Below are 21161 nucleotides of genomic sequence, written 5' to 3' on the forward strand. Positions count from 1 at the left end.
TAAAGAACTATACTGGAGAAACCAATGTTTCAGCTACAGTTATAGTGGCCTTCTCCTCCTCCTAAGTCTACCGATAAGTATACCCAAAAGAAGACCACTGTAGCCATGGCCAAAACATTCGTTTCTCTAGTACACTTTTATGCGTTATGATACTCAAAGCGTTTGTCAACCGACTCTGGCCGCAGCAGCTTACACAATTATGGAATCGACGATCTTTCTGCTCTCAATTTTAAATTAAATTTCAATACCATACTTGCGTTTCATTCACTGCAACGTATGAGCTCAAATCAAACGTATGCCAAGTTAATGCGCTTTTACCTCTGCAAAATCTTTAAAATTTCACGTAATGTTCTACTTGATTTGGTGCGACACAATAACTACGACATGTATGGGGAAGAAATTCAGTCCTTTACCGAGCTACGACATCAGATTGTAAGTTGTGGAAAAATCAAATTTTTTCACCCAATAGTTCTTGAAAAATTGGATGGTAAGTGTTTCATATCAGCTGGAATGCTATCACTCAGCACAGACAAAAGCATTTAGTGAGAAGTACAGCAATAACAAAAGCTGCCCTCAGTACAGAATGCAGAGAGCACATTTTCTGAACAAACAAGGAATTTACAAGATGGACTGAACAAACATAAGAAAGTTAATACTTCGGAAGTCTTAGATGTGGACATCATAAAGGACAACGCCATGACAGGAAAAGGTATCTTGCATAAAATGTAAAGTGAACTATGTATTTGTTTATTACAGTTATTAGACAATAATTGAAATTGGAACAAAAAACACCTTTACGTAACAAACTACCACAGTAAGAAACTTTGAAAGTGGCAAAAATATTTTTGTAATATGTAGGGAACTGAAAAACTTAACTTTTACAGTAAACACAAATACAGACACAAATTCTGCCTCAAAATATTAAAAGGAAATTTAAATAATAAATATTATTTTGCAGCAAACTGTATCCAGATGAACTATTTTTAAAAGAGAGTTTGAATTAACTTCATTTTCTGTTTATAACTATAAAACAATTTTTAGTTACTGGAAAGTGATTGTGCAAGAACACTTCAGCTAAATGAAGAGCATACCCACGGACGAACACAACAGTCAATCAGTGAACACTTAAGTTACGCTCTGGTCCCACATGAAACAGCGGAATGTTGAATGGTCTCCGGAAGTGTACGATTGCGTAATATACCAGCAGAGGTTGGGCCTGGACTAACTTGTTTACGATGTCGCCAAATACCTTGTCAGTTCTATCTGTAGCACTTGTGAAGTATGGTCCACATGGCCCATGAAAGTCACAGCATAATGCTATGTCAGTATTCTGCAGATTCGTAATAATCAAACCCTTTGGGAAAAGAAAGATGTTGGGACCTTAATGAAGAGAAGCATTGTTCATTGGTGGGAGAGGGGGGAAAATAGGAAAGAAAGAAAAAAGAAAGGGCCGCTGCTTCTCGACAGAAACTATCATTTCCTGAAAACTTAAATTTATACATTTAACTATTAAAAATATGCTTATTTTGCCAAAAAATAGATTCCACATTTTTTTTCAGGACCGCAGTAATATGTCAATCTTGATCACACTGTGCTGTCATCCTCTTCGGTGTTGAGGACACCAGAGTCTGTTTTTAGCATTCAATGTCAGGGGGATTTGTCCAGCTTCGAGGTGGTGATTTGGTATTTTTGTAACCTGTCTTGAGTAGACGGCGTGCAATGGACATTACGAAAGGTGGGACATGGTTCGTAACAGGGTGAGTAGTCACTAAGGGCGGCAGCGCATGTTCAGCAAAGTGCTCCAATGGTGCCTTGAAGGTTGGTAAGGATTTCATGTGGTGTGGCATTCCACTTCTCTACCAGTGTAGTTGAGAACTACTGGATGGTCATTGGTGCTTGTGGATGTGCTGCAGTTCATATCTCTATCACATCCCACACCTGCTCGACGGGATTCAAGTCAGCGGAATGGCCAGGCCAGTCCACTTGCCAAATATCCTTGCATTGCAAGAGCTCCTCCACCTGTGCTGTTCAATGTGGTCATGCCTTGTCATCCATAAAAATGAAGTCATGGCTCAATGCACTCTTGAAAAGATGCAAATGGGGAAGGAGCACAGGGTCACAAACTTGACTGGTGAGTGTATCATGTTCAAAGAGCTGTAGGGCAGTACATCCATGTAACATTATCTTTCTCCAAATCATAACTCCGGCACCACCAAAACAATCATGTTACTCATTGTTCTGAGTGCATTACATTTTCCCACCACTCACCGCATAAGAAAAGTCCATCAGTACCCAGCGCGCGCGCGCGAGAGAGAGAGAGAGAGAGAGAGAGAGAGAGAGAGAGAGAGAGAGGGGGGAGGGGGGGGAGGGGGGGGGGTTACTGGGTAGAACACACATCAATTAAACAAAGCTTAAAAATCTAACCTTTACTAAGGTGTTATGATATTAATGGAACCTGTGGAAAGAATTATTTGATGGTTTTGTAAACAAACATATTTCATCAAGCCATAGAAAACTGATGGACAAACCTTTGTCATCTTTAGTTTGCTTCTGATCACTCCCGGTGGTGGCACTGCTGTAACAAACCAAAACAGCTCACAAGTAACTGCACTCAGAACATGTGAAGTAAATACTGCATTAGATAAAACAGAAAAAAATACAATTGTCAAAGATAAGCCTAATATCACAAATATCACATATCTTGCTAAAGGGATGAGAATGAGAGACACCTACAAAAATGAACTACGTACCCCACTTTATAAAAAAAGTGCTGACAATAAACTTGCAGTCATTATATCGTTCATCTTTGAAATTGAATAAGAAAGCAATTCATTTATTCATTTTAATTTTGGTAATATAAAATTATCTGCTGAAAGCTGAAGACATGCCACTATGTGCTTTTAGTTGCCATGACCGACCATCTGTTCTCTGCATACTCACAACTGCAAGAAGTCTTTCAAATTTACTTTGCCTACCTCCCTACAGAGAGAATTCTTGTTTTTATTAATGTTTCACATGCTGAAACAGCCAGCAAAACCAATTTCTTTTCTTAAATGTTACTAGCATTACCTGCCAACTAGCAGACACAAAATCTTATGATATGGGAAACAGGAGCTTTTTATACAACTGCAAATTTTCTTTGAATGTTGACATCCTAGTATGTAACAATCCCATAATGCCACAAACTTAAAACCAATTTTACTCACATTAAAACCAATTTCACTCAAAGTGTCATGAACACAAAAGTTGAACAAACCTCCCACTTAGTACAAGTTCATGATGTTAAAACATTGAGACTTATGATTTTCAGATCATTCAAAAAATGCCATCATCTCAATTTATTTCAGTTTACTTCATAAAAATCAACTGCTACTAGTCTAAGATTTTCATGGTTGATGTGACATATTAATGAAGCCTATGGATGAATCCTTTCCATAGTTTAGAATGCACACTCTAGAGGGTGAAGAGCAGGAAATGAATGACTGGGAAAGGCAGCAGGTGAATAGGATAAGAATGCAGCAACGGCGAGCTTGTTATGGCAGCAGGCACGGGGAATGGCATGGGAGGGGTGGATAGAACAGAGGAAGGGCAGAGAGAGGAAAATGGGGTGGGAGCAGGATGAGTGAAATCAAGGTCCTGGGACAGGGATTGAGGTAGATATGGGGTGAGGTTTAACTGAGATCATCACCAGGATGACTACAGTATTGAGGGGCATGTTGTCATATGTAATTCAGAGAAGCTGGTATTACGGATAAGAATCCAGACTGCACAGTTGCGAAGCAACTGCTGAAATCTAGCAAGTTAATTCTCTGTAGTCTGTTCAATCAATGGGAAGTCAACTCAGCTCTTAGCGATTGTTTGGTGGGGCTATTCATTCTCCGACAGAACAGAAAAGCCCACGACAGGACTGGAGTAGAATGTGCTCAGTGGGTACATCAGATAGGTCTTGCACCTTTGTTATCCACAGGGGTATTCCCCATGTGGTCAGGGATTGAGAATGGATGTGGCTTAAGGATAGACCAGGTTGTTGCATAGATTGACTGAGCAGCAGAAATCACTTTGGGAGAGGTGGAAAGGATTGTAGATAGAATGTTCATTTCTAGCCTTGACTGATATAGAGTAATAGGAATTAAACTTTTACCACTGGTACTTACAGCTGATAGAAGGTAGAGGTGTGTGTGTGTGGGGGGGGGGGGGGGGGCATCCATGAAGGGCTTAGTAAGCCCTTCAATATACTGTGCGAAGGACTGCTCATAACTGCAGATGTGCTGTCCACAGGATGACTGAATACATGATATTAATTGCAGAAGGGACGACAGCTAAAAAAAAGTTAAGAGGCTAGATATGGGCAGGTTTTTCGATTGAGATAGAGAGGTGCAGGTCAAGGCCCAGGAAGGTAGCACGTTGGCTTGTGGAGGATTGGGTGAAACTGGTAAAAGGAGGAATGAGAATAGTATGTCTTTGCCCTGGGTCTTGATTGTAAAGGAACGAGACAAGATGTTTGGGATTTTGGGTGGCAACAGACGTTTTCTCTAGATAGCCCATTAACACACTGGTAAAGGATGGCTTGTACACCATCCCATTTAAAGAGTAGTAGCTATAATATGCTGAAGTTAGCTATACAAGGAATGAGATTGTTGTTTCGAATCAGAAGGACAATGGGGGAGAGAGCAGTCGATAGTGCCAAGGCCGTGGGCATGGGGAATGCTGGTGTATTGGGATCCAGATGGTATAGGAAGAGGATGGTTGAAAGTCACTGGAAGAAATGGTTCATCCTTTGCTGTGAGAGACTATGTTTCAGACAAATGGTTGACTGGCATCGGTCAACGAGAGTCTACATTTCTTCAGTGAGAACACAGATCCAGTTACAATGGGTCATCTAGCACTGTTGTGTGTAAGGATTATGAGACACCTGTAGAAGACAGCTATATATATGGAGTTGCTGGAGTGAGGACGAGATGGGTTCGGGAGAGACATTCTGGGATTGGCCTAGAGATTTGGGTAGGGATTTGAGGTTATTCTGGATTTCTGGGATAGAATCCCTATGGCAGAGAATGCTGGCATATGCCTTGTCAGGTGATCACTGCTAGTCGTCATGACAGTTTTGCAGCCTTTTCTGCAGGATGGCTGTTGTTTCCTTCTGGCAGAAGTTTGTATTCCTGGGAAAGGAGTGTATGTGGGCGAATGATCCGATTGCCTCGAGTTGGTAGGAGGTAAGGTGAATTTGCTTGTGTGGGCCTGGGGCTCAGAGTCTGGTGTGGCTGCCTCAGCCAAAGTGCCACAGCCCGGCAAGCAGCAGTAACCCGTACAGGCTGGCCGGATACGAAGATGAGCAGCATGCCTGGAATTTGGGAAAATCCCAGTACAGGGAATTTGGACACTGTGCCAAACGCTTAAGAGGGCCAGCTGTGCTCCACCAATGGTGTATTGTCAGAAATACTGAAATAATAGCTTCTTACAGCTCTTTGAAATTCTACAATAATTACCAGACAAATATTAAAGAAAATCTGAATACATAAGCGATCTTAGAAAAATGAGGCCCATTCAATACCTTAAAAATTACAGATATTAATATTCCTCAATGACTAAATACTTTCACAGTGAATCTCTGAATTAACAACTTTTAAGCACTTCATATGGTAGCATTGCACTATAGCTATCATTCCTAAAAGCCACTCATTTTTATATTATTTACTGACTCAAATTTTTAATTTGCAAATGTTTGTCAGAATACTGTATTCTCAACAATAACACAACAAATGAATGCAGAATGAGTACTTCATATCGTGTCATACTTGTGAATTTATTTAATGACTATGTTTTTATTTAATTAATGAATATATTCCTATTGTGTCAGACTACAACTGCTAATACAAAATTGTGGTGATGTAAGAAGTGGTCAATCACATGTGTTACCTGATTCCACCACTGTAAAATAGTGCCAGAAGACCCTTCTGTCATGCAAGCCTAAATAAATGTTTAAATAATATTTAACAACAATCTTTAGTGTTTTAATATGAGTGCACATTTGCAACAAGAGTAGCTTATTTATTTGTGAACAAACCTTTATTTATATTAACTGTACGTGATCTGAGTATGACTGGATTTTTATAACATTTCTTGATTTAAATATCGTTGTAATATATTAATTTAGGGTGGGAAGTGATCAAATCATGTCTATAGAACTTCTGAGCAAAAAGTGGCGGACCATCACTGGAGTCAAGTGGACAGACACACTCTTTTCGAGGGAACAAATCAAGGAAGCTATTCCAGACACTTTTACACGTGTTCTGGAAGAAGGCAGACCTGCTTGTGGTGGTGGGTGTTATTCAATCATTTACGCGATTGATTCTAGGTGGCAAATAACTTCCGCTTCTGAAGGGACTTTATATTTTGAGAAGTCCGAAAGTGGTCCAGTGTAGGATACACACAACCTTTTCTGTTTGCATTATGGAACTGAGAACAGACAGCATGAGCATGAGCATGAGCAGACATTCTTCGTATCAAGTTAATATGTGAATCACGAACTATTTTGAACTTGTAACTATTGCAACTATTGTGATCATGAAATGAATTAGCTTTCGTGTATCTTGGAAGACTATTTAGCTTCAGGAATCTGCTACTCTCAACGTAACTTTACTGCATTTGATTTGGTCATTTTCTGCTAGTATTTTAATTGGATATAGTAGGACCCATTTTCCATTTCTTTGAGATGCTTTATCTTAAATAACCATTATTCAACATAATTTTCTGTCATCTACATCAATTACAGATGTTAGAATACAACCCTTTTAATTACATTATACACTTATCTTTTATGTTTTATATCTGTGTATTTTATTAATTCGCTATTCTAGCCAATGCACAGACTATTTGATGCTGGATCACAGTTACAGATTATTACTTGCAGCAAGTTAGTTGCTGGGCATGAAAGCAGACATGTATGGCTAGAACCTATGTCTACATCGACCTATTCCTTTTTTAGACACACCGGTGCTTTGTCCAATTTCTCATATGAGCAACATCAGGTAAAGTCACAACTGTTTTGCTCATATGGAGTGCTAGTGAGAGCAACTACTCAGCAGAAAACAAATGGTAACGTCACAAGTTGAAGTTAGAGGCAAGGTATTCCCTCTGTTCTGTTTATGTGCCTTTTAACAACTCGTCGTCTACTACCCGGTGAACTCTTACCTTTACCCCTTCAATTATTTTTCCATTAACATAATTAAGTCTTGATACAACAAACTTCAACATTCAAAATTATCTTGATTTAAGGACCATTTATCAACCGTTCATTTTCATATTTTCCCAGAAATGCCCATGGGGGGAGGGGGTAAAAATGTTTCCACGCATGTTATGACTGTGATTCCAGACATTTCCTATATTGCACTACCACTTCATAATTGCCCCAAATAATTTTAAAGGAAAATTACAGCGCCAAGAGAAAACAGTTGGGGCTGATCACTTGCAAAGTGATACATAATGCACAATTAAAATCAGTGACATGTAAGTTTAGCTGTTGAGAGGAATCACTATACTGCCCCAGGAGCAACAGTTTGTAATAGGTGAGCATTTCCAAAGTAAAAAAAAAAATTTGAACAGTATTTCACCCCATTTCACTTTGACATGTCACTACTAAAATTTATGGTTTATAGGGCAGCTTGGTTGATCAAGAGAATCCAGTACTTTCAAAAAATAAACATGGACCATAATGGAGTATAGCTCATGTACCTCCAGTTAAGAATGAAGACTTCAAATGTGTTACAAATACTTTGAACTCTAAGAACCTTGTACATGAGACCACTTTTTGTTATGATATCTAACATTATAACAGAAATTTATGTCAGCAACAAGTTCAATCAGATTCACCCCATTTTACATGTCTGAAATTCTCATACATTAGACAGTTCCTTATCAGGGATTACTTTTGAAGCTTTGACCACATTCACTGATGCCAATTTTTCACCAAGACACCGTCTTCATTTCATGAAAACTGAAACAGTACCTTTTAAGTTTCTCGGCTTTCTCTTTCTTTTGTTCAACATCAGATTTCTTCTTTTCCTCAGCTGTAATGGGCTTTTTAGACTCTTCATTGTGGGATTCCAATTTCCTCTCTTCTACTGCAGAAGCATTTTCACGATTGTAGGCTGTGGTAGCCTCTATTAAAAAGAGAAGCCTTATTAAATATTTTAGGAATGCTAATCCCTAACAACAACAGACAGTAGCTACTAAACATACCTTATAGGCTACATTAATCAGAAATAAAACAAACAATGTAGCAATCTATCCTTAATCAAAAACAAACCACAATAAATTTTATAAGCATGGAAACTGCGGGATTTTGTCGAAGAAACTATTGTTTGAACTTCACAGAATGTAGTTTATTCCATCATATTTATTTAAATTTACTGTTGTTACCATGACCATCACCATGACTACTAAACAGGAATAACCAGTGTCTTGAAACATTTTAATCAAATTCATAATACTGACTGAACATTCAGAAAAGAAAATTTAGCAAACTGACTAACATCGGGTGGTATTTTATCATCCTATAGTAAACTTTGTAATTGGCTTCTGTTTTATTTATTCATGACAATTTTTTTTCAAGACTTGTCTCTATGACAGACTTTCAGTATTAAATTTCCTAAGGATATCTTCCTTTTTGCATGAAAAAACGAACTATTTCCTCCTAAAAAATTAAGATCGTATACTAAATTGCTAAATAAAACAGACCACACTTAAGTTTGCACCACAATGACACTTTAGTTATTAAAATCATTTAACTGAGAGAGGGAGAGGTGGAAGATAGAGGGGAGAGAGTGAAGAGGGGGAGGGGGGACAGAGGAGGTGAAATAGGCAGTGCAAGATGGGGAGAAAGAAAGAGGGGAGAGGGAGGGAGAAAGAAAGAGGGGAGAGGGAGGGAGAAAGAAAGAGGGGAGAGGGAGGGAGAAAGAAAGAGGGGAGAGGGAGGGAGAAAGAAAGAGGGGAGAGGGAGGGAGAAAGAAAGAGGGGAGAGGGAGGGAGAAAGAAAGAGGGGAGAGGGAGGGAGAAAGAAAGAGGGGAGAGGGAGGGAGAAAGAAAGAGGGGAGAGGGAGGGAGAAAGAAAGAGGGGAGAGGGAGGGAGAAAGAAAGAGGGGAGAGGGAGGGAGAAAGAGGGGAGAGGGAGGGAGAAAGAGGGGAGAGGGAGGGAGAAAGAGGGGAGAGGGAGAAAGGAAGGGCAAGTTGTTGTGTGGACCGTGTGCAGACTTTCCATTAATGAAAACTGAGGCCAGAATGGTTCCAGGAGCAGAGGATGTGTTGCAAGGATAATTCCCAACCCTGGAGATCAAAGAAGTTGTGATGGAGGGAAATCTCCTGACGGCTGACTTGTGAAGCAGTCCCCTAATTTGAGAATGATGTGTTGAGCTGCATTTTGTGCCACCGGGAGCTCTACTTTGATCTTGGCCACAGTTTGGGAGGGGGCTTTCATTCTGATGGACAGATGGTTGGTTGTTGCAGTGACATAAAACATTTTGCAGTGATTGCAGCAGAGTTGGCGTATGACTTGGTTGCTTTTCCACGTAGCCAGATCTCTGGCGGGGTAGGGTAAGGCTTTGATATGACTGGAGAAGGAAGTGCTGGGTGGATGAACACAATGCCTTATTCTAGTATTCTACGTTCTTTGTAATCTCTGATAGAATACTCAAATTTACCTTACTTTCAGAAAACATTCCTCAAACACAGAGGGGGTAAATCTGTTGGATGGACATGGATCGAGAAACGCTTATTTCCATGTTACAGCTCGTTTTTTTATTTATCTTCATAATTACACTAATCTTGAAAAACACACAAATGCACAACATTACATATCCTTACATGAAATGTTCATAATACCTGCTTGATTAGGTTTGGTTAGAGTGCACAGTAAGTTGTAATTCTTAGTTTTATCGCCTGTGTGTGTTGTTTCAACTGAACAAAGCTACGTTAACATGTGACTAACTTCATAGCTTGTGTTGACATGTCCCCCAACTACACTACTCTATTGGCACCAAGCATCTAGCATTAACTGTTCAGTGTTGCTCAAACACTTGGGTTCTACTCCAGTGTGGTGGACATATACTCAAATAAGGAGTTGGTAATGTCTATTTGCTGAATGGATTAGCAGGTGGCAACATTTCTATCGGGAGATATTTCAGGAACGACAAGGTCCTGGCTGGAAGAAGTTTGAAGCAACTGTTTTCCAACTTAGAAGACATGGGACGTTCAAGCTTACAAGTCACAACTAGAACAGGCCCAAGACGAGGACACCTAAAGTAGAAGAGGAAGTACTTCTTGTCATTTATGACAACCATAGTATCTAAATGCAATAAGCAGTGTTCACTACATGGCCATCTGGAGAGAGCTACACAGCAGTAAGGTGGGAGCTTCTATTGCAGCAATGCATCAGAGTCCACCAATCTGCTTCTGAGATGACACAGCTTCTCATAAGAAGTGATTTATTTTGATCTTCATGTGTCCTTTTTAGTCTAAATTCTTAAATTTCTTGCATGTTTGTATATTTATCAGTCAAGTTCTGCATTTTAATAATCTAGTAGTGTAGAGTTCCACTGTCTTTAGTATGGGTAGGGACTGATTGCAGTATTCAGATGCGAGCTGAATTGGTCACCTTTTGCTCACAGCTCCAGGTGGTGCTGCCTCAGCTCACACAGCTTGAGGCCAATAAGCATCTTTGTGTGTGAGGAGGTGGGTGAGGGTGGTGAGATGGAGAGGGGGGGGGGGGCACATGTGGTGATCAAAGGGATGTCCAAAACGACCACTTGTCCACCAATCAGTTACTGCTTGCACTAAGGGTGACCCTTCACCTGTGGTCAAGTGGGAGGTCATTCCAAGGTGTGTCAATGAAAGACTTCCTGGGAGGCCAATTGAAGGGCCCCTCAGATCATTTCATGAAGAGGTTTCAGGCACTACTGTGTCTGACAAGGAACTGTGCCAGATGCTGTTACTTGCACTTTTTCAAGGGAAGCCTCTGGAGCTGTAAGATCTGGGCAGTCTTTGACAATGGGATTACTGGTAATTGGGAGCTAGTGATGGTTCCTGAAGGATTAGGGATATGGCTGCCAAGGAAGGGAAGAAGACCAGTTGCACTCTGTGTGCCTGCTGGAGGGGGGAGTCATCCCAGATGTGAAACAGGGGGTTCTGAACACCATGAAGAGGACAATGTGCAACAAACTGAAGGGGATGGCTAATGTTGGTAATAACAATGTGTGTCACTTTGGATTGGATAGGATTTTCTCTGGTTTTGGGCAAAACTGAGTGGAGGGTCTGAATCAGAAGCTCAGACAGTTCTGTCACTGTGTAAACTGCAGATCCTAGAGTCCACCACACACAGGATGCAGCAACACACGTAAACAAGGCCTGCGTGGAGGGGACTTTGCCCTTTGTTTTTAGCAACAATTTGTATTATTGTTGTAAACTGTCATAGCTGGTGGGAAAGAGCCCGAGTTCCAGGTGCTAGTAGAAAGAAGTGAAGCTCAAATCATCATTGGTACTGAAAGCCGGCTAAAGCGAGAGAAGTTCAGCTGAAACTTTTGCAAAGGCCCTACAGTGTTCAGAAGGGATAGATTACAGCTGGTAATGGAATGTTTAGTGCTGTCAAAAGTATTTTACCTTTTCGTGAAACTGAAGTTGATAGTTCCTTGGAGTTAGTATAGGTAGAGGATACACTTGACAACTGGAATAAATTACTGATTGGTTCCTTTTACCGACCACCAGCTCATATGATAAAACTGCTGAGAAGTTCAGAGAAAACTTCAGCCTCATTCCAAATAGAACGCTACTCACAATTATAATGGGTGGTGACTTCAACATACCCTCAATATCTCTGCGAAAATACATGTTCAAAGCTGGTGGTAGGCACAAATGATTGCCATAAATTTTACTGAATGCTTTCTCCAAAAAATATTTTGAACAATTAGTTCACACAGCCACTTGAAGTGTAAATGGTTGCAAAAAAATACTACCTCCTGGCAACAAATAATCCGGAGCAAATAGGGAGCATCCTGACATACAGGGATTAGTGACCACAAGATCATTTTAATTAGAGTGAATACTGTAACATAATTGCAAAATATATCTATTTAGAAAAGCAAATAAAAATTCTACTTGACATCTGCCTAAGATGTGTGTCTCTACTCCTTTCAAACTGACTATGTAAGCACAGAGTAGATGTGGCTTAAATTCAAAGAAATTATATTAACAGCAGCAGAGAACTATACCAAATACATTAACAACATATGGTATCCCCCATGGCACACAAAACAGGTGGGAACACTGTTGTGGAAGCAACAGAAAAAGAAATTTAAAAGAACACAAAATCTCCAACATTGGAGGCAGCTCAAAATTTAGTGCAGACTTCAATGTGAAATACTTGTGATAGTTATTGAATCATATGTAAAGTACATCAGCGACAGAACACACACACTATCTTCACTGTGTGATAGCAATGGTAATGTTAGCAATGACAGTGCCACTTAAGCGGAGTTACTGAACGCGGCTTTCCAATATTACCCCACCAAAGAAGACCAATTAAATGTTCCAGAATTCGAATGAAGAGTAGCGAAGCAACTTAAATCTTTTAATAAAGGCATGTCCTCTGGTCCAAAATTTACATCAATTAGGTTCCTTTTGGAGTATGTTGATATAGTAGATCCATACTTGGCTATCATATACAACCACTCACTCAATGAAAGATCTGTATCAAAAGATTGGAAAGTTGCCCAAGGTCACACCAATACTCAAGAGAGGAGATATGAGTAATCCACTACATTACAGACTCATATTGTTAGCATCAACTCGCAGTAAGGATTTTGGAACATATACTATGTTCAAACACTATGCATTGACTCTAGGAAAAGAATCTATTGCCACACAGCCAGCACAGATTTTGAAAATATTGTTCTTGTGCTATTGACAGGAGACCTCAAACTGATTCCGTATTTTTAGATTTCCATAAGGCTTTTGACGCCATTCCTCACAAGTGACTTCTAATTGTGTGAGACTGGCTCTACGATTTCCTGAACGATCAACGTTTGCTGTGACTGATCGAGAGACATTTAGTCAAACAGAAATTATGTCTGGCAATCCCCAGGAGTGTTACAGCCCATCATCTGTTCCTGACCTACATAAATGAATTACGAGACAATCTGAGCAGTTATCTTACATTGTTTGCAATATGATGCTGTCATTTACCATCATTCAGATGATAAAAATGATTTCAGAATGATTTGGACAAGATATACGTATGGTGTCAAAAGTGGCAACTGACTCTAAATAATGAAAGATGTGAAGTTGTCCACCTAACTGTTAAAAGGAATCCACCACATTTTTGTTAATCACACAAATCTAAAGGCTGCGAATTCAACTAAATACTTATGGATTGTGATTATGAACAACAAATTGGAATGATCAAATAGATAATGTTGCAGGCAAAGCTGGCCAGACAGTAATTTAATGGCAGAACACTTAGAAGATGCAGCAGGCCTACTAAAAATTTCAAACTGTTTTAGCCACACTGCACTGAATAGCTACTTTATGCATTTAGATTCTACATCATTTTCAAAGGCTGTTTTAAGGTCAGCTACAAGGGGGTGCTAGATAGCAATATGTCAACCATTTACATACAGTATATTTATAGACATGTAAAATAAATTACACAGAAATAAAAAATGGAGTAATAATAACAACAACAACGATAATAATATAATAATAATAATAATAATAATAATAATAATAGATTGTCATTTTACAACTGTCCAAACAATAACTACACTGTTAAACACATATGTGCTATACTTAAAAGCAAAATAGACAATAAGCAAAATAGACAATGTTGCTTATGAAAAATATTTTCAACATACGTATGATTTAGAACAGTTCATGAATACATTCTGAATTTATACATATTCGAAATACATCCACAAACGTGCATGATAGATCATAAAAGGACCACATATATGAAGTAATAAAACAGACCAGGCAGTATAATGAAAAGGATAGTTGCTACTCACCACATAGTGGAGATGCTGAGTTGTAGATAGGCAAAATAAAAAGACTTTCCGAAAGTGACACGCACGCGCAACCAGTCTCAGCCATTGTCAGTGACAGGAGTGAGGGGCAAACCACTTGCAGAACTTGCACACACGACCACTGCCTCAGCCACTGACAGACTGTGGTGCGGTGAGGCGCGCGTGCGTATGTGTGTGCGCGCGCGCGCGCGCGCGCGCGCGCTGGCGCGTACATATATGTGTGCGCGCGCTGGCGCGTGCGTATGTGTGCGCACACTGGAGGGGGGGGCAGCTTGTTGGCCAAATGCTCACCTTTTGATGCACGTGCACATGCACTCCACTATATGGTGTGTAGCAACTATCCTTCACATAATATTGTTGCATTCTATCCTAGATTTTCCATAAGCAATGCCATCTATCTTGCTGTTAAGTTTATGGCACATGCATGTTTAACAGTGCAGTTAGTTGCTTGAACAATTGTAATAGGACTGTCTATTAGTTTTACTTTAATACACACATTAATTTTACTTTAATACACATATCTGTTAAGTTACTATACGTAAATGATTGACATAGTGCTACTGTTAACACCCTCCAGTAGCATACTTCACTTAAATACCACACGCAGTACCAGGAATTAGTTTCCACTAGACTGTTTCTCACAACAGACTATTAGGTACTACATAATCGTACGTTTAGTATATCCAGTGTTTTTAATATAAATGGCTTTTATACATGCAAGCTCTCCATGGATGCTACAGTTCTTCTGTGGATACAATGTAATCCTTTGTTTTACTAATGATACTGTGTATATTTTCCTAACAGCCTTTGAAAATTATAATCCAAACACGCAAGGCAGCTATTCAATAAACGGTACGGCTATGACAATTTGAAGTCGTGAGTGCAATATGGCCACTACATCTACTACTGCATTTTTGCAGACTGTTAATTAGTGTACTAACGAGACTTCCTGTACTATGCTTGTCTATCCTTTTCTAGAGGTCTGCTTCAGACAGGACCGATGGAGGACATCACAGTAGTTCAAGGAAGGGCAGCTGAGTTTGTATTATTGCGTAACTTGCATATCATATCTCAAAATGTGAAAATATTTTGTTGGTGTCCATCTACATAGGGACAGATAATCATTTCAAATAAATAAGAAAAAATCGGAGCTGGCAAGGAAAGACTGAAGTGTTCGTTTTTCAAGTGCACTATTTGAGCAGAACAGTACAGAAATAGTTTGAAGGTGGTTAAGTAAATTGTTTGTAAACCACTAACTGTGAATTGCAGAGTATTCATGTAGATGTAGAACCTTCTGTATCCATACCATGTACAGTGTGTGCAAGCAATATCTTCAGCAGATTTTGCTGTACAGATACACTTCTGTAAGCTGTTATTTAAAAATTGCTCTTTACTGCATATGTGCTTCTGTCCACAAATGAGCTTTCGTTTTGATGTAGATGATGTTGTAGAGTTTTAGTGACTAAGCTCTAACATGGAAATGAAGTGTTTCTGAACCCATGTCCCTATAACATGTGGAATGTTCTGTGTAAGTTTGGCCGCGTCTTTTTGTTACACCCTGTGTGTGTGTGTGTGTGTGTGTGTGTGTGTGTGTGTGTGTGTGTGTGTGTGTGTGTGTGGCGGGGGGGGGGGGTGGGGGGTGGGGGGGTGTTTGCTTGTAAGTAGGAGAAACATGAGAAGAATTAATGCTTTATGGGTATACTTTAAAAAAATAAAAAATGAATTAAAAAAAATAAAATAAAATAAAACAGCAATGTAACTTGCCTTTTGAATCCTTTTCATGGGTGCTGTCCTCCTGGAAAACAGGACAAAAAAACATTAACAGATCTGAAAAGCAGCATTTCTACAATAATAGATGAAAACTTAAATTCTGTCTACATGTCTTACTCATTACACACACACACAAGCGTGAATTAACTACATCATCTTCTGATGTAGAAAAGGAGACTAAGAATTACCTATTCGGTGCACACACATGAACAGACAACAACAACAACGATAACAACAACAAAAATGGTTCAAATGGCTCTGAGCACTATGGGACTTAACATCTATGGTCATCAGTCCCCTAGAACTTAGAACTACTTAAACCTAACTAACCTAAGGACATCACACAACACCCAGTCATCACAAGGCAGAGAAAATCCCTGACCCCGCCGGGAATCGAACCCGGGAACCTGGGCGCGGGAAGCGAGAACGCTACCACACGACCACGAGCTGCGGACGATAACAACACCACTGCAAATAATGAACTAGTACTTCTCTACACCTCTCATTACGACAAACTTTTTAAATGTGTTTTCATATAGTCCTAAGATCCATATTTTCAAGAACTCACTCCACTGATCTAGACTGCAGCTCCCCCACCATTTCCCCACTAATAACAGGCTGTAAACATGGAAGAGAATAATACAGTCATTTATCTGTGTGATGAATGCTGCTACACTACAATCATTCCCCAGTTTCTTTTTTGTTTACAATCTGGGATTAATGAATTAATTTTGTGGTCCTTAAACATCTGCTTCTCCCAGGCATCATGATTGGTCTCCCTGGTAACATTTAAATCTAAGTATACTTTACTTTTTTCTTGAAAATTTCTTTTAGCTTTTTGTAGGCAGGAATGGAAAAACTCTTATGTTGTCTTGAGAACACACTCTGCTAGTCCTGTTACCACCTTCAATCCTTTATGTCACTATATTTACAAAATGAATGTTTGGAAGCTTTTTGTATATTGTTATCAGCCTCTTTCTGTGTGGTATAATCAAATCTAGCTGATCACTGGGAAGTTGTTCACAATCTATTCCTCATTTACAGTTCTTAGGTCACCTGCTGGAGAATTTCTTCCAACACAAAAACGTGTTGCCCCATTTACTCTGAATTTTTCGACCCTGTGCCATAAATCATTAGCACCAGAGATCTAGTTTAGCATGTGCTTCTCATCTTGTCATATTAGTTGAAAATGACATTATATAACTGCATATATTCATAATCATTTGTTTTGTTCTGAGAAATGTTATTCAAAATTATTTTTATTCTTTAACTCAACCATACTTGGCACTTCCAACTCCACAACTAAACCAACTGTTTGCCCTGTATTTTTCTTTTTTTCTTCTACTTACGATTAGACTGTTTTTCTGAACTGTTATTTTGCCCCTCCACTATACTCAAAAAATTGTTTAACCTGCATTTTTAATTTTGACACTCCCCCACCCCTCTCCGTCTATGATTAGACAGTTACGTCTAATTTGGCTTCCCCAGAGTTGTTTGATGCAAATCTCCTTCGTGAAATTCCTATTCTGAACAATTTTCTTAATAACTCATTCCACCAGGCAGTTTCTTTAGGTAGTCACACTTGGCTTTATTGTCCATGTACTTTTATCTGCTTAGTCTACTACAGGTATTTTCAAAATAATACGTTATTCAACAACACACACACTGTATTTCTGCAAATAATGTAAAACAAGTGTTCTGATTTCAAACATCTATATTAGGATATAAAGACAAGTATTAGTTTAAAGTTGTTACCAAAAATCTCGAAGTTTTTGAACAATTTAATTTAAATTTTTACACAATGCACTAGTAAATGTTCAGACGGCCGTGGGCTACAGCTTTTTAATGCATATATATATGGAAAAGGTTAACGCTGGAAAGTTCTTGACTGATTTACTTCAAGTTTATTTATGTAGTCATCAACATCAACTTTCTCCCCTTCAAAGTAACCCCCCTCAGATATAGCACACTTGTGCCAGTGCTTTTTCCAATCTCGGAAGCACTTCTGGAACTCACTTTTCACTATGGTTTTCAGCTCCTTCAGAAATTCTCCTTGTATCTCACCAATGGTAGCAAAATCCCCACATTTTTCTCTTCAGCCACAGAAACAGGAAGTAGTCACAGGGTGACATGTCCAGCAAATACAACAGTATTATATATATATATATACATATATGTCTGCTTGTGTCTGTGTATGTGTGGATGGATATGTGTGTGTGTGCGCGAGTGTATACCTGTCCTTTTTTCCCCCTAAGATAAGTCTTTCCGCTCCCGGGATTGGAATGACTCCTTACCCCTCCCTTAAAACCCAAATCCTTTTGTCTTTCCCTCTCCTTCCCTCTTTCCTGACAAGGCAACCGTTGGTTGCGAAAGCTAGAATTTTGTGTGTATGTTTGTGTTCCTGTCGACCTGCCAGCACTTTCATTTGGTAAGTCACATCATCTTTGTTTTTAGGTGTATATATATATATATATATATATATATATATATATATATATATATATATATATATATATATATAGTTATAATAGAAGGAAACATTCCATGAAGGAAAAATATACCTAAAAACAAAGATGATGTGACTTACCAAATGAAAGTGCTGGCAGGTCGACAGACACACAAACGAACACAAACATACACACAAAATTCAAGCTTTCGCAACAAACTGTTGCCTCATCAGGAAAGAGGGAAGGAGAGGGAAAGACGAAAGGATGTGGGTTTTAAGGGAGAGGGTAAGGAGTCATATATATATATATATATAAAAATCACAAATGAACTTCGAGGTGTCAACACGAGCATTATCGTCATGCAATTTTCATGTCCCATTTTGCCACAATTCTGGTTGTTTTCTTCAGATTGCTTCACATGAACAGCACATAACTTCCAGTTAGTATTATTAGCTGTACAACCAAAGGCAGAAGCTTATAATGCACCATCCCACTGTATTCTAAGAAAACAGAGGAACCTTCACATGTGATTGAATGTTACATGTTACGTCTTTTTTTCTTTTTTTGTCTTCGCTCTTTGGTCGGTTTCCACTGAGACAACTGGATCTTGGTTTAGATGTCATACACATATACCCATGTTTTGTCACTTGCTATAACCTTCTTTACAAGGTCTGGATCATTGTCAAATTCATTCAGCAATTCCTGAGTGATGTCCACACGAAGACTTTACAACAATTTTGGAAAAAAATTTGCTGCTACACGTTTCATGCCCTAAACACTCCAAAAAATTACTTGGCAATGCCAACATCATCAGAAACCCCTCTGATGTTGATTCAGTGACTTTCAAGAATCATTTTCTTTACTTCTTCCACACTGTCGCCAGCAACTGACGTGATAGAGCATTCAAGGCGGTCTTTGTTGTCAGCAACGCTTCCTCAAACCTCTTTGAAACATTTATATCATTTATAAACACTTTTTACTCATAGTAGATTCACCAAAACCTACAACAACATTTTGGATGTGGTGCTGCATTTTGTTCCATTTTTAAACAAAAATTTAATGCTAGTTCTTTGATCCATCTTTTTCGAGAGGAAAAATTCGATGAGTGATCCAAAACACATAACATTTTTGACTGTCAACAATAAACTAAATATTCAAAACAGGTGAGAATGCATACATACAGCTGGAACATGTGCACCAACAAGATAAAAAACAATTGAAACTCTGATGTATAAAACCTGTGAAATTAAAAAATTTCCATTACTTTTTGATCACAACTCTGATCTATACTACATAAATGGATAAATACTGTTCAATAATACAAGAGGAGGTGGTATAGTTGGAAAATGCCAGGAGATATGGAAGATTCCAGTTAGATTACATCATGGTCAGGCAGAAATTCTGAAATCAGATATTGGATTATAAAGCATACCCTGGAGCAGATCACAATTTACTGATGATGAATGGTAGGCTTACGTTTGAGTAAAGAGACTAGTTAAAGATACAAACAACTATGAAAATCTGTTGATTTTACAATGGATGACTACATTTGGATCATGCAATAGGAAGAACTTGTGAACGCAAACAACTGTGGGGAATTACAAGCTTTTACCGGTACTTAGAGGAAAATACCACAGCCTGTTTAAGGGAACAATGGACACTATCGGTCATTACTAGACTACACTTGGAGCTCCGTCTTTTAGTAAGAAAGCTCACCTGTACCGCCGCACCAAATATTTGACACATGCCAAAAAAGAACGTAAAACAGTCTTTGGATCAGAAAAGTTTCTTTTCTTGTAAACTCCCATCTATCATTATCAGATATGTTAGTCTAAATTAGTACAAAAGATCATGCAGCCACCGAGACAGGCACCATCAAAAGGTATAAGAACATAATGTAATGATTACCTGTAAATCAAGGTCATTGTCAGTAGACAACAGGTGCCAATGGCTGAAGGAGAAAAGATAAAATGCTGACTGGCAGTAATAAGGTGAATATTTTTGATAAAGAGAAATTTGTTAAAATGGAATATAAATTTCAATGGTAGACTACACGCTAAATTCAATTCATTCATTCAGGAGCTGGGGGGGGGGGGGGGGGGGATGATGATGACGATTGAGAATTCGCTGTTACATAAGAGCAACACGGCAATTATATCTCCATATCAGCTTGATATAATGGATGGCAAAATTTAATTCTTGGAACCTTTCAAGAAGCCAAGATGGCCTGGAGGCTGACACTTTTCAACTGCTGTGGGCATCTAACATACCAGATTTCGAAGTGAAGATGAAAAGGAAATACTTAAATTGTTGAAAGGACATACACATACCATCCTAAAAAGTAAAGTCATTAACAAGCTACAGGATTCCCATTACAAGCTTACATGTGTTCAACCTCCTTTCAAGGAATTCAAGCCCTCAGTGAGAAAAAGACTGAAAAAAATGTATCACAAATTATGTTCGAGAGACACAGCCTAGTCGAGGAGGAAGAACAAAAAAGTACCCACCCCTCCCCTATAAAGAAATTCTTGAACTGACATTCATCAGCTTCTAAATGTACATTCGAACTTGAGATATATACAAACTTGGGTGGCCCTAGTGACGACACTATTTTATGACTCAGTTATCTTTTATTTTAAATTTTATTTTTCATTAAAATACCAAAGATAATTTTTTATTGCTCTGATGTTGAATGTTCCTCCAACTCTAACCTAACTGTCTGCCTACCTTCTTTCCTTCCATATACTGAGTATTGTGCTTGTAATGCACACAGCTTTCATTGCATTTTATTCATTATCACTTCGTTAATATCCTTTCTAGTATGAGTATGACCGAGTTGCCTTACTCTTGAGTATTTGGGCTTGAACCACATGTTTCT

General features: G+C 38.8%; 1 protein-coding gene across 2 annotated transcripts in view; it reads right to left on the bottom strand.

Moving 5' to 3' along the window:
• Window positions 1-21161, bottom strand: part of LOC126183477 (scaffold attachment factor B2-like) — a 166379-nt gene that overhangs the window by 61517 nt on the left and 83701 nt on the right. The window contains exons 5-7 of one of the 2 annotated variants that reach the window (XM_049925505.1): window positions 15831-15861; window positions 8006-8159; window positions 2529-2572 (exon numbers count right to left, since the gene is read on the bottom strand). In XM_049925505.1, coding sequence (XP_049781462.1) covers window positions 2529-2572; window positions 8006-8159; window positions 15831-15861 — 229 coding nt within the window. Of the gene's footprint in view, window positions 1-2528; window positions 2576-8005; window positions 8160-15830; window positions 15862-21161 lie in introns of both variants that reach the window. The other variant, XM_049925498.1, reaches the window with a different exon arrangement.

This window comes from Schistocerca cancellata, chromosome 1 (assembly GCF_023864275.1).
Source record: "Schistocerca cancellata isolate TAMUIC-IGC-003103 chromosome 1, iqSchCanc2.1, whole genome shotgun sequence".
Classification (NCBI taxonomy): Eukaryota; Metazoa; Arthropoda; class Insecta; order Orthoptera; family Acrididae; genus Schistocerca; species Schistocerca cancellata.